Genomic DNA, 12,573 nt, shown 5'->3' on the forward strand with positions numbered 1-12,573 from the left:
CAGTTTTAGCAACTGAGGATCAGGATTTCAACATAAAAATTCAGGGAGGAACACACAATCCAGTCCACAATAGTGTTTGTGTATATGTGTGTGTCCCGTACAGAGCATCTAAAAAGGCCTCCGATGATCCCCTCCTGGTATTCATGCCCTGTGTAATCCCCTCTCCTCCAGTATGGATTACACCTAGTGAATCACTTCTAAACAAGAGAATACGGGAGAGGTGATAATCATTTCCAAAATTAAGTTATAAAAAAACTGCACCTTCTGTTCTGGTACTCTCTCCCACAATCTCCAGGCCATGAGGGAAGCCAGCTGCCATGTTGTGAGGTGACCTCTGTGGAGAGGCCCATATGAGTAAGTGAGCTTGGACGCCAATCTGAGCCCTACCGATAACCACATGGATAAGCTTCGGCCCAAACACTTCAGGCCCAGTAGAGCCATGAGATTACCACAGCCCCAGTCCATACTTGACTGTAACCTCACGACTGGCCTTCAGCCAGAGGCACCAGCTAGTCAACACTCAGATTCTTGACTGACAGAAACTACGATAACAAATGTTATTTTAAGCTGGTAAGTTTTGGCATAAGTTGTTATACAGCAATAGATAACTAATACAGTTAACTAATACATGAACCTATGCAACACAGTTGTTTGGCAGAAATGTTTTAAGAACCTAAAATCTGATTATGTACTTTTATTCTTCAAAAGCATATGACATTGAAGCAACACCACAGTCACTCTTTAACCTCTCCAAAATGTATCTGAACCTATCATTGTATTTAACCATAAAGAACATTCTATTTAAGTGTGATAGCTATAAAGAATGAGGAAACATTTAAAAATAAAGATAATAAAAACATTGAGGCTATGAGCTGAGCTTTAGAAAGGAATAAACACCACAATAAGTAGTAAGCTCTTTCTGAATGGAACATTTGTAGAATAGAGCCTGAGGAATCGGTCAAACTCTTCTCACTTAAGTATTTCCTAAGATCTGTATTTATCTGAGATAGAGATAAATTAGTTTCCATTACAGAGAAAAAGAGAGAATCAAAACCACTTTATACCATTCACATTTGTCTAAATTCACCATTTCAGCATCAGATTCTCATGTCTGGAATGAAAGTCATCTTGGGACTATTTATTAAAGAGTTTATAAGTTCAAGTATGTAATTCCTTTATTAGAGACAGGGATAAGGAGGAGGGCGAAAATATTCAACATCTTATAAGGCAAACTATTTTCCTCACCAAGGGCTACAAATCACTCTTATTCATAAAACTTCCTCAGATAAAAGTTTTCATTAGTCAAAAAAGATTTGTGAACTGCTTTTTATATTTCAGGCAGGAGTACATCAATGTACAAAACAGACAGTCCTTCCATTTATAGTGTTCACAGTATCCAGGAAATTGAGGTGCTGAATAAATAATCACAAGTGCAAAAGACACCAACAGGTAACAATCTAATGGGGGAGAGGAAAGAAAGGTGTCAAGCAAGGTTTCCCTGAATAATAGTATCTTTCATATGGAGATCTGAAGGGCAAGTATCACTTGTCCAGTGTGTTTAGAAGTATAAGCATCCCTTCTGGAAGGAACAACATGTGGCACCTGGATGGCTCAGTTGGTTAAGTGACTGCCTTTGGCTCAAGTCATGATCTCGGGAGTCCCGGGATCAAGTCCCGCATCCCGCATCCAGCTCCCAGCTCCCAGCTCCCAGCTCCCAGCTCCGCAGGGAGTCTGCTTCTACCCTCTCATGCTCTCTCTGACTCTCTCTCTCAAATAAATAAGTAAGATCTTTAAAAAGAAGAAGAAGAAGAAGGAACAGCATGTGCAAAGGCCTTGAGGTGCAAAAGACTATGACATATTCCAGGAGATGAAGAGGGAACAATAGGAAGAGATGGGACGAAGACAGAAGTGGGCATGAGTCAGACTGAACTAAGATCTGTTACTTTAGGGCGCCTGGGTGGCTCAGTGGGTTAAGCCGCTGCCTTCGGCTCAGGTCATGATCTCAGGGTCCTGGGATCGAGTCCCACATCGGGCTCTCTGCTCAGCAGGGAGCCTGCTTCCTCCTCTCTCTCTCTCTGCCTGCCTCTCTGCCTACTTGTGATGTCTCTCTGTCAAATAAATAAATAAATAAATCTTAAAAAAAAAAAAAAAAAAAAGATCTGTTACTTTAGCAATGAGAAAGCCAATGAGAAACTGTTGAAGAGTTTTAAGGACAGTGCTATAATGATTTTTGTCTGAAAAGAAGATTCTGACTGCTCTATGTAAAATTAATTAGAGGAAGGTAAATTAGGTTGTAGGTTGCAGTTAGGTGGCCAGGATAATACTTCACGCAAGAAATGATGGCTTGAACTCAAGCATGATAGAAGAAATAGAGAACAGGAAGATTAAAGTACTATTGAAGAGGTAATGTCCACATGGTCAAAATGACTTAGGAATGGACTGGAGGAGGGAAAAGAGAGAGGAGGAGTTATCAAAAACAACTCTTGGGTTTCTGGCTTGAACAACTATCCTGGATGGTATTCCATTCAGCAAGTCAGGGAACCCTGGGAGAAGGATTCAGATCAAATGCAGTATTGGACATCCTGAGTTTTAGGTCCCTGTGAATCGGGCAACTGAAGATGCCAAGTAGGCAATCAGTATAAGGCCTGGAGGTCTGGACTTTAGATACAATATTAGAAGTCATTAGAAATTCGACTGGTGGGGCGCCTCGGTGGCTCAGTGGGTTGAACCTCTGCCTTTGGCTCAGGTCATAGTCTCGGGGTCCTGGGATCAGGCCCCGCACTGGGCTCTCTGCTCCGCAGGGAGCCTGCTTCCCCCTCTCTCTGCCTGCCTCTCTGCCTACTTGTAATCTCTCTCTTTCTGTCAAATAAATACATTCTTTAAAAAAAGAAAGAAACTTGACTGGTTATTGAAGAAGTGAAGCTAAATGAGATAGTTTAGAGAAGGTATAAAATGAAAGGAGGAATGTGTCTGGAACAGAGCAAAGCATGAATGATCCAACTTCCAAGAGGGATAGGTTGATGTGGATAAAGTAACTTAGAAGGAATGGCCAGAGATATAGGTAAAAAACAAGGGGGTGGTGGAGAATATTGCTAAGAGGGTAGCTGAAGTGACATGCCCCACCATCCAGGCTGAACAGGGAAGGAAGCAGAGGTAAGAGGGGACCTGTGTTGATAGCGCTACTCCACTGTCTTCATATAATCAGTAACACACTTAGAAGTCTGTAACCACAGAAATAAGTCTCCAAAATAAGTAAAAACACTATCTTACATTCTGAATAGCTATACAGCCCTTCATGCATGCAAAATGCATTTACATTATTATTTCACTGTATGCTCCTATCAACACAGTCAAGAAGGGAAGGATTAGCTCCATACATAAATGATGGACTTACTTAAGATCATTCTGGTCCGAAGGCCAGAATTCAGATCTAAGTTTCCTGACTTGCTCTCCAATTCAGGTCTTTTTCCACTAGACCATGCTGGTCTAGCCAGAAACATCAAGATGCAATTCAGTGCTCTGGTTAAGTTTGCCCCAGGGTTAGTGTTCCACACACCCTGAGAGCAGAATCTTGGGTCTGACTCCTGATTTCAGTGATAAGGGCTTTGTTCTGTCTAGAGAAACTGAAAGTGTGTTTTCTTTCTTTTTAAGATTTTTCATTTATTCACTAGAAAGAGAGAAAGAAAGAGCTCAAGCAGGGGGGAAGGTCAGAGGGAGAGGGAGAAGCAGGCTGGATCCCCGAACCCCAGGATCACGACTCCAGGCAAATGTGGAAGCTTTACCAACGGAGCCACCCAGGTGCCCCGAAAGTGTATTTTATTTGCCACAAACTGAATGGTGGGGTAGAGGAAAACCACTACATGGATATATGCATAACATATACATCCTTTCACTGACGACTGGAAAAGTAACATTAGGATTCAGGAGGTTCTCAAAGATTAAAGACAGAAGAAGAGAGAGAAAACACGCAAACTCTAGTATTCAAACCACTGTGCCATTTGAAGCCGAAGGCCAAAAACAAAAGGTGAATTTTAAACAAGTCTCAGTACACAGTATTCCACAGATACCTGACTGCTCAGTTACAGACAATTCCTTTACGGTAGTAGGAACAAACAATTGTATTGAGACACTGACACAAATATAAGTAGGTTGAATAAAACCAGAGGAGGTATAATTTTGACCTTAGTACTTGTATCAGAGAAACATAATTTAGTGATAAATCCAGCCAGTCTGAAGAGAGCCACTTAACTTAAATAATCAGAATTTACTAACTGAGACTTTAGCTAATAAATACTGGAAAAATATTCTCAATATCTTCACAGTGAAACCAATGCTTACATTTGTTTTTTTAAAACCAAATGCCAATTTCCAAAAATATTCAAAATAGAATTACCATACACTGCAGTATCCCACTTCTTGGTCTTGATGAAAAAGAACTAAAAGCAGAATCTCAAAGAGATATTGGTACATCCATACACAGCACCATTATTCACAATAACCAAAAGGAGGAAGTAACCCAAATGTCTACTGACAGATGAATGAATAAATAAAATGTGGCATGTACATACAATGGAATATTATTCAGACTTAAAAAGGAAGGGAAATTCAGACACATGCTACAGCATGAAGAACATTTTGCTAAACGAAATATGCCAGGCACAACAAGACAAATGTGCATGATTCCACTTAACGGAGGTATCTAGAGTAGTCAAACTCATAGGAACAGAAGTAATGGTGGTTTCCAGGGGCTGGGAGAAGGGGAAAATAAAAAGTTTTTATTTATTAACGATTTTATTTATTTGTGAGAGATAGAGAGCAAAAGCAGGGGGAATGAAAGGCAGAGGAAGAAGCAGGCTCCCTGCTGAGCAAGGAGTCCGATGCGGGACTCAATCCCAGGACCCTGGGATCATGATCTGAGCCAAAGGTAGACCCTTAACCTACTGAGTCACCCACGCATCCCTGGGAATTGTTTTTTAATGGGTATGGAGTTTCAGTTTTGCAACATGAAAAGGTTCTTGGGATTTATTCCACAACAATGTGAATATACTTAATACTAGTAAACCACACACTTGAAAATGGTAGAGATGGCAAATTCTGTGCTATGGATATTTTATCACAATTAAAAATTTTTTAATAAAAATAAAATCGAAAAATTAATGCCACAGAGCAAACTAATCCAACCATGTACTGGAATAAACTCAAGTCATTTAGACTCAGATGAAACTCAAGGAAAAATAATCATCATGTGGATTTTGTCATTTTTATTAGATTTTATGTGAACCTAGCAGTAAAATATAAGAACACATCAGCAAATATATTAGTATTTCCAGAAGGCTTCCTAGTAACACGAATCACTAGTAAGTATAAACCATACAGTCTGGTAAAAAGTTAGATAAACTTAAATGTTAAAAAAAATAATTTGTAGGGGCGCCTGGGTGGCTCAGTGGGTTAAGCCGCTGCCTTCGGCTCAGGTCATGATCTCAGGGTCCTGGGATCGAGTCCCACATCGGGCTCTCTGCTCAGCAGGGAGTCTGCTTCCTCCTCTCTCTCTCTCTCTGCCTGCCTCTCTGCCTACTTGTGATTTCTGTCTGTCAAATAAATAAATAAAATCTTAAAAAAAATAAATAAATAAAATAATAATTTGTAGGGGTGTCTGAGTGTCTCAGTCAGCCCAAGCATCTGACTTTGGCTCAGGTCATAATCTCAGGGTCCTGGGATCAAGCCTCACATTGGGCTCCCCACACAGTGGGAGTCAGCTTGTCCCTCTGGCCCCCCCCACAGCTCATGTCCTCCTTCTCCCTCTCTCAAATAAATAAATAAAATCTTAAAAAAATAATTTGTCAAATTACATTATCAGTCACCTATTTTTCTTCTTTTTCTGTTGTTACCTAAGTTTGAGGCATGCTTCAGGAAAAAAATCTAGAAAGACAACGATTCTTCAAAAAATTCGTATAACCTTTTGGTTCTTATTTCAAGTGTTCCATGCCATGAAGCAGGAAGGAAAGAGATACACAACTTCTAAAATACTATTGGTGGGACACCTGGGTGGCTCAGTTGGTTAAGCAGCTGCCTTCGGCTCAGGTCATGATCCCAGTGTCCTGGGATCGAGTCCCACATCGGGCTCCTTGCTCGGCAGGGAGCCTCCTTCTCCCTCTGCCTCTGCCTGCCATTCTGTCTGCCTGTGCTTGCTCTCTTTCCCTCTCTCTCTCTCTCTGATAAATAAATAAAACATTTAAAAATAAAATAAAATACTATTGGTGTCTTCAAACAAGCATTTCACATGCCGGCATACCTCACCCTCAAGCCTAACGCCCCCTCCATTTGCAAGACTGTTACCTTTCGAATGAAGTTTACGTGGCATTGGCCCTTCTGCACAGGCGGAGGGCAGTCTGGAGGCACAGAGTAGTTAGAGTGAGCTTTGCTCTGCTGGGCCGCATACAACACTGGTGACTGGAAACGCAGCTCAAGGGAGTTCACATCTCTAACCACACTGGTAACATCAAAGCTCTGCATTAAAGGAAAGAACAGATGTGGAAGTGGACATGTGTGTAAAATTTTAGATATAGATATAGATATATAAAAATGCATGAAAGATGAATAAAATAATTGAAATCTTTAGGGTTAGCCTTTTTGTAGAAGAAAGCACTTCACTGAAATAGTATAGCCTAGTTGCCTGCTTATAGGTACAAGCGAACATGTTCTCCTACACAAAAGTAGATTTCTAGGTTTCTCCTTCTATTTGTACTGACAGATGACGGTCCCCGGCAAAGAGAGCAAGCAGAAAATATCTTTAGTCCTGGAATGTCTGCTCTGGCTATTTGAGATGTGGCCTTGAACAGCCAGAGAATTTCCTAGATGCTTCGTGACAACCTGACTCTCTGGTATGAACAGCATGTTATTTCTAAGTCATAAGTTATTTTTGTTTTTGAAAAGTTCTACCCTGGAATGGAGACCAGGATATGATATCTTAATGCAACATCATTTGGCGTTTCACATGAAACTCTCGATCACCGAACAACAGAGAAGGGAACAGCATTCACTGAACACTTCTCATGTGCCAAGAACTGTGTCAAACGTTTTCCATCATTAGATTAAGTCCTCACAAGGACTCCACAAGGTCTGTGGTGTTTTCATCACGCTACAATGAGGCAACTGAGAAAGAAAGTAACTTAACCCATGCTTCAAAGAGTATTGCCTGGGGCACCTGGGTGGCTCAGTGGGTTAAAGCCTCTGCCTTCAGCTCTCGTCATGATCTCAGGGTCCTGGGATGGAGCCCCACATCGAGCCCCACATCGGGCTCTCTGCTCAGCAGGGACCCTGCTTCCCTCTCTCTCTGCCTGCCTCTCTGCCTACTTGTGATCTCTCTCTGTCAAATAAATAAAATCTTTAAAAAAAAAACAAACAAAACAAAAAGCATTGCCTGCGTGGGCAATTATGCACTTAACTTTCTCTATTCACAACAATTAACACACAAACACTTATCAGTAGCTTTTAACCTGATGTCACTGGATACTTACATATCTTTTGAACATGTTGCCTGTTTTCCCAATAGGAACACTATTTAGCAGGACTTTTGCAACTGTGTCGACGCCCTCAAAAATCAAATTCACTTTTTGCCATTTGCTTAAAAAAGAAAAGATTTTTAAAACAAGATGTGTAAAACATGAACTTAGATAAATCTTTTTTTAATTAAAAACTAAAGGAACAAATATTTCACAGAGATTACACAATCTTAAAAGGCAGATTCCAGTGAAATTTTCATAAGTATTGATTTAATACATTTTTATTTAAATTCAATTAATTAACATATGACATATTATTAGTTTCAGAGGCAGAGTTCAGTGATTCATCAGTCACAAATAACACCCAGTACTCATCACATCACGTGCCCTCCTTAATGTCTGTCACCCAGTTACTCCATCTTCCCGAATACACCTCCCTCCAAAAACCCTCATTTTGTTTTTGTTAAGAGTCCTTTACAGTTTGTCTCCCTCTCTGATGTCATCGTATCTTATTTTCTCTTCCCTTCCCCTAGATCCTCTGTTTTGTTTCTTAAATTACACATATGTGTAAAATCATATGATGACTGTCTTTCTCTGATTGACTTATTTTGCTTAGCATAATACCCTTGTTATATTGAGTAATCTAGCTTATCTTTCTTCATAGTATTTCAATTGCCATAAAACCATGAGCACAGCTTACAATTTCCAAATGCACGAACTTTTTTTCTCGGACTTTACAAAATTCTTATGATAGTTTAGTTAAATAGAAGATATACAGCATTTTCACAAAGTATTATCTTTATGACACTAAGAGAATGTATTAACCAACTAACAGGTATCTATGAGTGAATATGATGTGCCCAGTACTCTGCTAAGCCCTACAGGGAACTAAAACACTCTCTGAATTTAAGGAAATCTGTAATCTAGTTGCCATTCAAGCCTAAAATACAGGAATAAAGAGAAAACATTCAGTTTCTTCTATTTTATAATATAGTCTGGTCAGACAAACTACAAATGCTATCAGTGCTTCTGTCATAAGGAAAGACTTCAAGAGAGAAATAAGAATTTCAAGACGAACAGAATAAATAAAATGGGGTATATCCATGCAATAAAGTATTAGTGATAAAAAGAAATGAAGGATCAGTGAATGTGACAACATGGATGGACTTTGAAAACACTGTTAGGCTAAGTGAGAGAAGCCAGTCACGAAGGACCACATGCAGTACAGTTCCATTTATGTGAGATTCCCAGAAGAGAAAAATCCATAGAAAATGAGTCGGTGGTTGCTTAGTGCCAGGAGAGGGACGAGGGAATGGGGATGTTGAGAATGGGGAATGACTGCTAATGGGTATGACCTTCTCTCTGACGAGGATAATGATGGTGGCACAACGCTTTGAATATACTAAAAACTACTGAACTTTATACTTTAAAAGGGTGAATTGGTGGCACCTGGGTGGCTCGGTCATTGAGCATCTGCCTTCAGCTCAGGTCACGATCCTGGAGGGCCTGGGATCAAGCCGCACATCAGGCTCCCTACTTAGCTGGGGGTCTGAGTCTCCCTCTCCTCTTGTTCCTCCCCCCACTCATGTTTTCTCTCTCTGTCAAATAAATAAACAAGTAAAATATATTTTTTTAAGATTTTATTTATTTATTTGACACAGAGAAAGAGAGATCACAAGTAGACAGAGAGGCAGGCGGAGAGAGAGGGGGAAGCAGACTCCCTGCTGAGCAGAGAGTCTGATGCGGGGCTTAATCCCAGGACCCCGAGATCGTGACCCAAGACGAAGGCAGAGGCTTAACCCACTGAACCACCCAGGCGCCCGTAAAATCTTTTTTAAAAAAAAAGATAATGAGCTAGTTTCAGGTGTAGAGGTTATGCTAGGGAGCTAAGGGAAAGAATCTGATCAAGTCAGCAGGGCAGGAAGGGATGCAGGAAGTGGGACAGAATAGTCAAGATTAAGTAGTATTTTCACAAATACGCAGGGAAGATGAAACTGGTTTTATCAATGAAAAATAAGACACTGTCAGAGTGCCGGGGTGGCTCAGTTGATTAAGCCTCCAACTCTTGATTTCAGCTCAAGTCTACTCTCAGCATCGTAGGATTCATTCCTGCCCCCCACACCCACCCACTGGAGTCAGCCTCGGGCTCCCACTGGGCGGGGAGTCTGTTTGAGAGTCTCTTCCTCTCCGTCTGCCCCTCCCCCCACTCATGCTCTCTTGTGGGCTCTCACACGCATGCACGCTCTCTCTCTCCCTAAAATAAACAAACCTTAAAAAAAAAAAGGGGGGGGAAGACACTGTCATTCCTTTGCTCAAGAATGACAGTGCCTTCTTTTTCAAGACTTTATTTACTTACTTGGGAGAGCGAGGGAGACTCTTAAGCAGACTTCCACACTGAGTGTGGAGCACAAGGCAGTATGGGGCTCCATCTCAAGACCCAGAGATCATGACTTGAGCTGAAACCAAGAGTTAGATGCTTAACTGACTGAGCCGCCCAGGTGCCCCAACACTGTCATTCTTGAGCAAGAACATCATGGTAAAACCAGTATGTTGGGAAGATGAATCTAATGTTTGTGGAAGATGAGTCTAACATTTCCATATATAAGACCGGAGAATAAAAAGACAAAGCAAGAAATTTAGTTGCAGCTTTGGCCTAATTGTAGTCACTTGCTCATAAAGGCCAAGGCAAATATGGAAGCTGGGAAATGAGGAGAAAGGGGCTGAATCAAGAAAAATTACTATGCTTTTCCTCATGGCTTCATGACATAACATAAGGCCAATGCCATAGCCTCAATGGCTGGCTAACACCACATGGAAAAAATGATATAGCTCTGATCCTACTTGACAAATTATAACACATTCTAGTGATTATGTGGTCGTGGGGGCAGAGAGAAGGAAATGGAAATAAGAGAACTCACTAGGTATAGGTGACTCCATTATAACCACTGGAAGGAGGACTGAGTAAGAGATAATTTCATGACTGATGGTCAGTGGCACCATTCTTACATACAAATCAAAACATAAATCAAATAGTCACTTTTATAGGAAAAGGCTTTGGTCTCCAAATCTCCGACATGCAACCGAAACAAACAAAAGATTACTGCAGAGAAAGAAAAAGATCAATAATAACAATAACTAAATAAATACAGATGTAGATATAGATATACACACATACATACCTAATGTTAAAGGGGATTTTAAATTTCTTGCTGTAAGTCCAGTTATCCAAGGAGATCCATCTGTAGTCAAGGTCATTAAATCTGTAGTACGGATCCTGTTGATAAAAATTATGGCAGACAATTATGCAAAAATAAATAAATTAAATAAACATGAAATAAATTATTAACAATAGCCATTTGTCACCTAAAAATTAATGAGCTCTGGGCCTAGGAGTGTAAGCATTTCATATGCTGGCACATGCCATCCTCAAGGCTAAAGCTCCAACCATTTAACTTTCAACAAAGTTAACATGGCTTTCAGATAACAAAAAAATATTAAAAAATGTTTTCTTAAAAAATCCAACAAGGGGTGCCTGGATGGCTCAGTGGGTTAAGGCCTCTGCCTTCGGCTCGGGTCATGATCCCGGGGTCCTTGGATCGAACCCCACATCGGGCTCTCTACTAAGTGGGGAGTCTGCTTCCCCCTCTCTCTATGCCTGCTTCTCTGCCTACTTGTGATCTCTGTCTGTCAAATAAATAAAATATTAAAAAAAAAAAAAGTCTAACAAAATTCCTCAATGAAAGAGCTTTGAGATAGAAATAACACAGTTTCATTATCAATAAGAACATGTATGGAGATGAAGATTAGCTGCCCTTGTTAACACCAAATACAGAACCTCCGAGGTATTAGCAGAAAATAAAAGTCAGACCGTCTGCTGTGCAGCCCTCAGTCTTGTCTTTTTTTTGTTTTAAGATTATTTATTTATTTATTTATTTATGTGAGAGAGCGAGTGAGCGAGCAAGCAATAGAGGACAGCAGGGGTAGTGACAGAGGGAGGGGGAGAAGCAGTCTCCCCGCTGAGCAGGGATCCCGATGTGAGACTCGATCCCAAGACCCTGAGGTCATGACGTAAGCCCCAGGCAGACGCTTAAAGGACTGAGCCACCCAGGTGCCCTGGCCCTCACTCTCTTATAGCCCTTTTATTGTCACCATGCTTATTGCTGCCACTATTCTAGTGGGCCTCAGGGGGATGGTTCTACTCTACTACCCAAACATCAGCAAAACGCCCACTCTTTGGATTCACATAGCATTTCCAAAGTTATTTTTCACCAAGCTTTACTAAATGAGCACAAAAAGGACCTCTACAGGAAACACACAGGCAGCATGGATACCACTGAATGGATCAACTTCAGGTTACCTATACTGTCCCAGACCAGGTCAGCAAACTACAACCTATGGGCCACGTGCAGCTCACTGCCTGTTTCTGTGCAGCCAGTGAGCTAAGAATGGACACATGTCAATAAATAAAGCTTTACTGGAGCACTGCCATGCCTGTTCCTTTACAAATCATACACGGCAGCTTTCATGCTACAACAGCAGAGCTGAGTAGGTATGATAGAGGCCATACAACCCATGATGCCTAAAGTAGTGTCCAGGCCTTTACTGAAAATGGTTGCCAATGTCTACCCCAGGCAACAGGCCTGCTGGGTGTTCACCGATGCTATTCTTACTGAGTGTCCAGCCCTAGATCCTTCCTTTTGTAATACTCAGAGATCCTTCTTTTCCTACCCATTTTCTACACTTTACATTCCAGATGAGGACACAGAAAAGAAAGTGGCAAGTGACGCTTTTTGGTCCATCTTTCTGTGAACAACATCACAGCTACAAAGAAGGAAACAGTGCAGTCCTCCCCCACTGGGACGGGACAAAGGGTGATTTCCTCAGGAATTCCATCTCTAGATGGAGAAGGAAAAGCCAACTTTGTCCAACTTCCACAGAAGTTAGGCTGGCAACAGCCAGTTGGGCACCTGCTCAGAGCACAAGTCAGTAAGACGCACTACAACAAGGCTGGGTATATGTCAAGATGGAAAGAATAGTACCTGTCAGAAATTGCTCCTGACTAGAAGAAACA

The 12,573-nt window shown here is 41.1% G+C and overlaps 1 protein-coding gene across 3 annotated transcripts in view; it reads right to left on the reverse strand.

Moving 5' to 3' along the window:
* The window catches only part of MANBA (mannosidase beta), a 128,128-nt gene that overhangs the window by 100,470 nt on the left and 15,085 nt on the right, over positions 1-12,573 (reverse strand). For all 3 annotated transcript variants that reach the window (XM_032333028.1, XM_032333027.1, XM_032333029.1), the window contains exons 2-4: positions 10,682-10,776; positions 7,518-7,623; positions 6,337-6,507 (exon numbers count right to left, since the gene is read on the reverse strand). In XM_032333028.1, the coding sequence (XP_032188919.1) occupies positions 6,337-6,507; positions 7,518-7,623; positions 10,682-10,776 (372 nt within the window). The remainder of the gene's footprint in view (positions 1-6,336; positions 6,508-7,517; positions 7,624-10,681; positions 10,777-12,573) is intronic.

The sequence above is a fragment of the Mustela erminea genome, chromosome 2, assembly GCF_009829155.1.
Source record: "Mustela erminea isolate mMusErm1 chromosome 2, mMusErm1.Pri, whole genome shotgun sequence".
Classification (NCBI taxonomy): domain Eukaryota; kingdom Metazoa; phylum Chordata; class Mammalia; order Carnivora; family Mustelidae; genus Mustela; species Mustela erminea.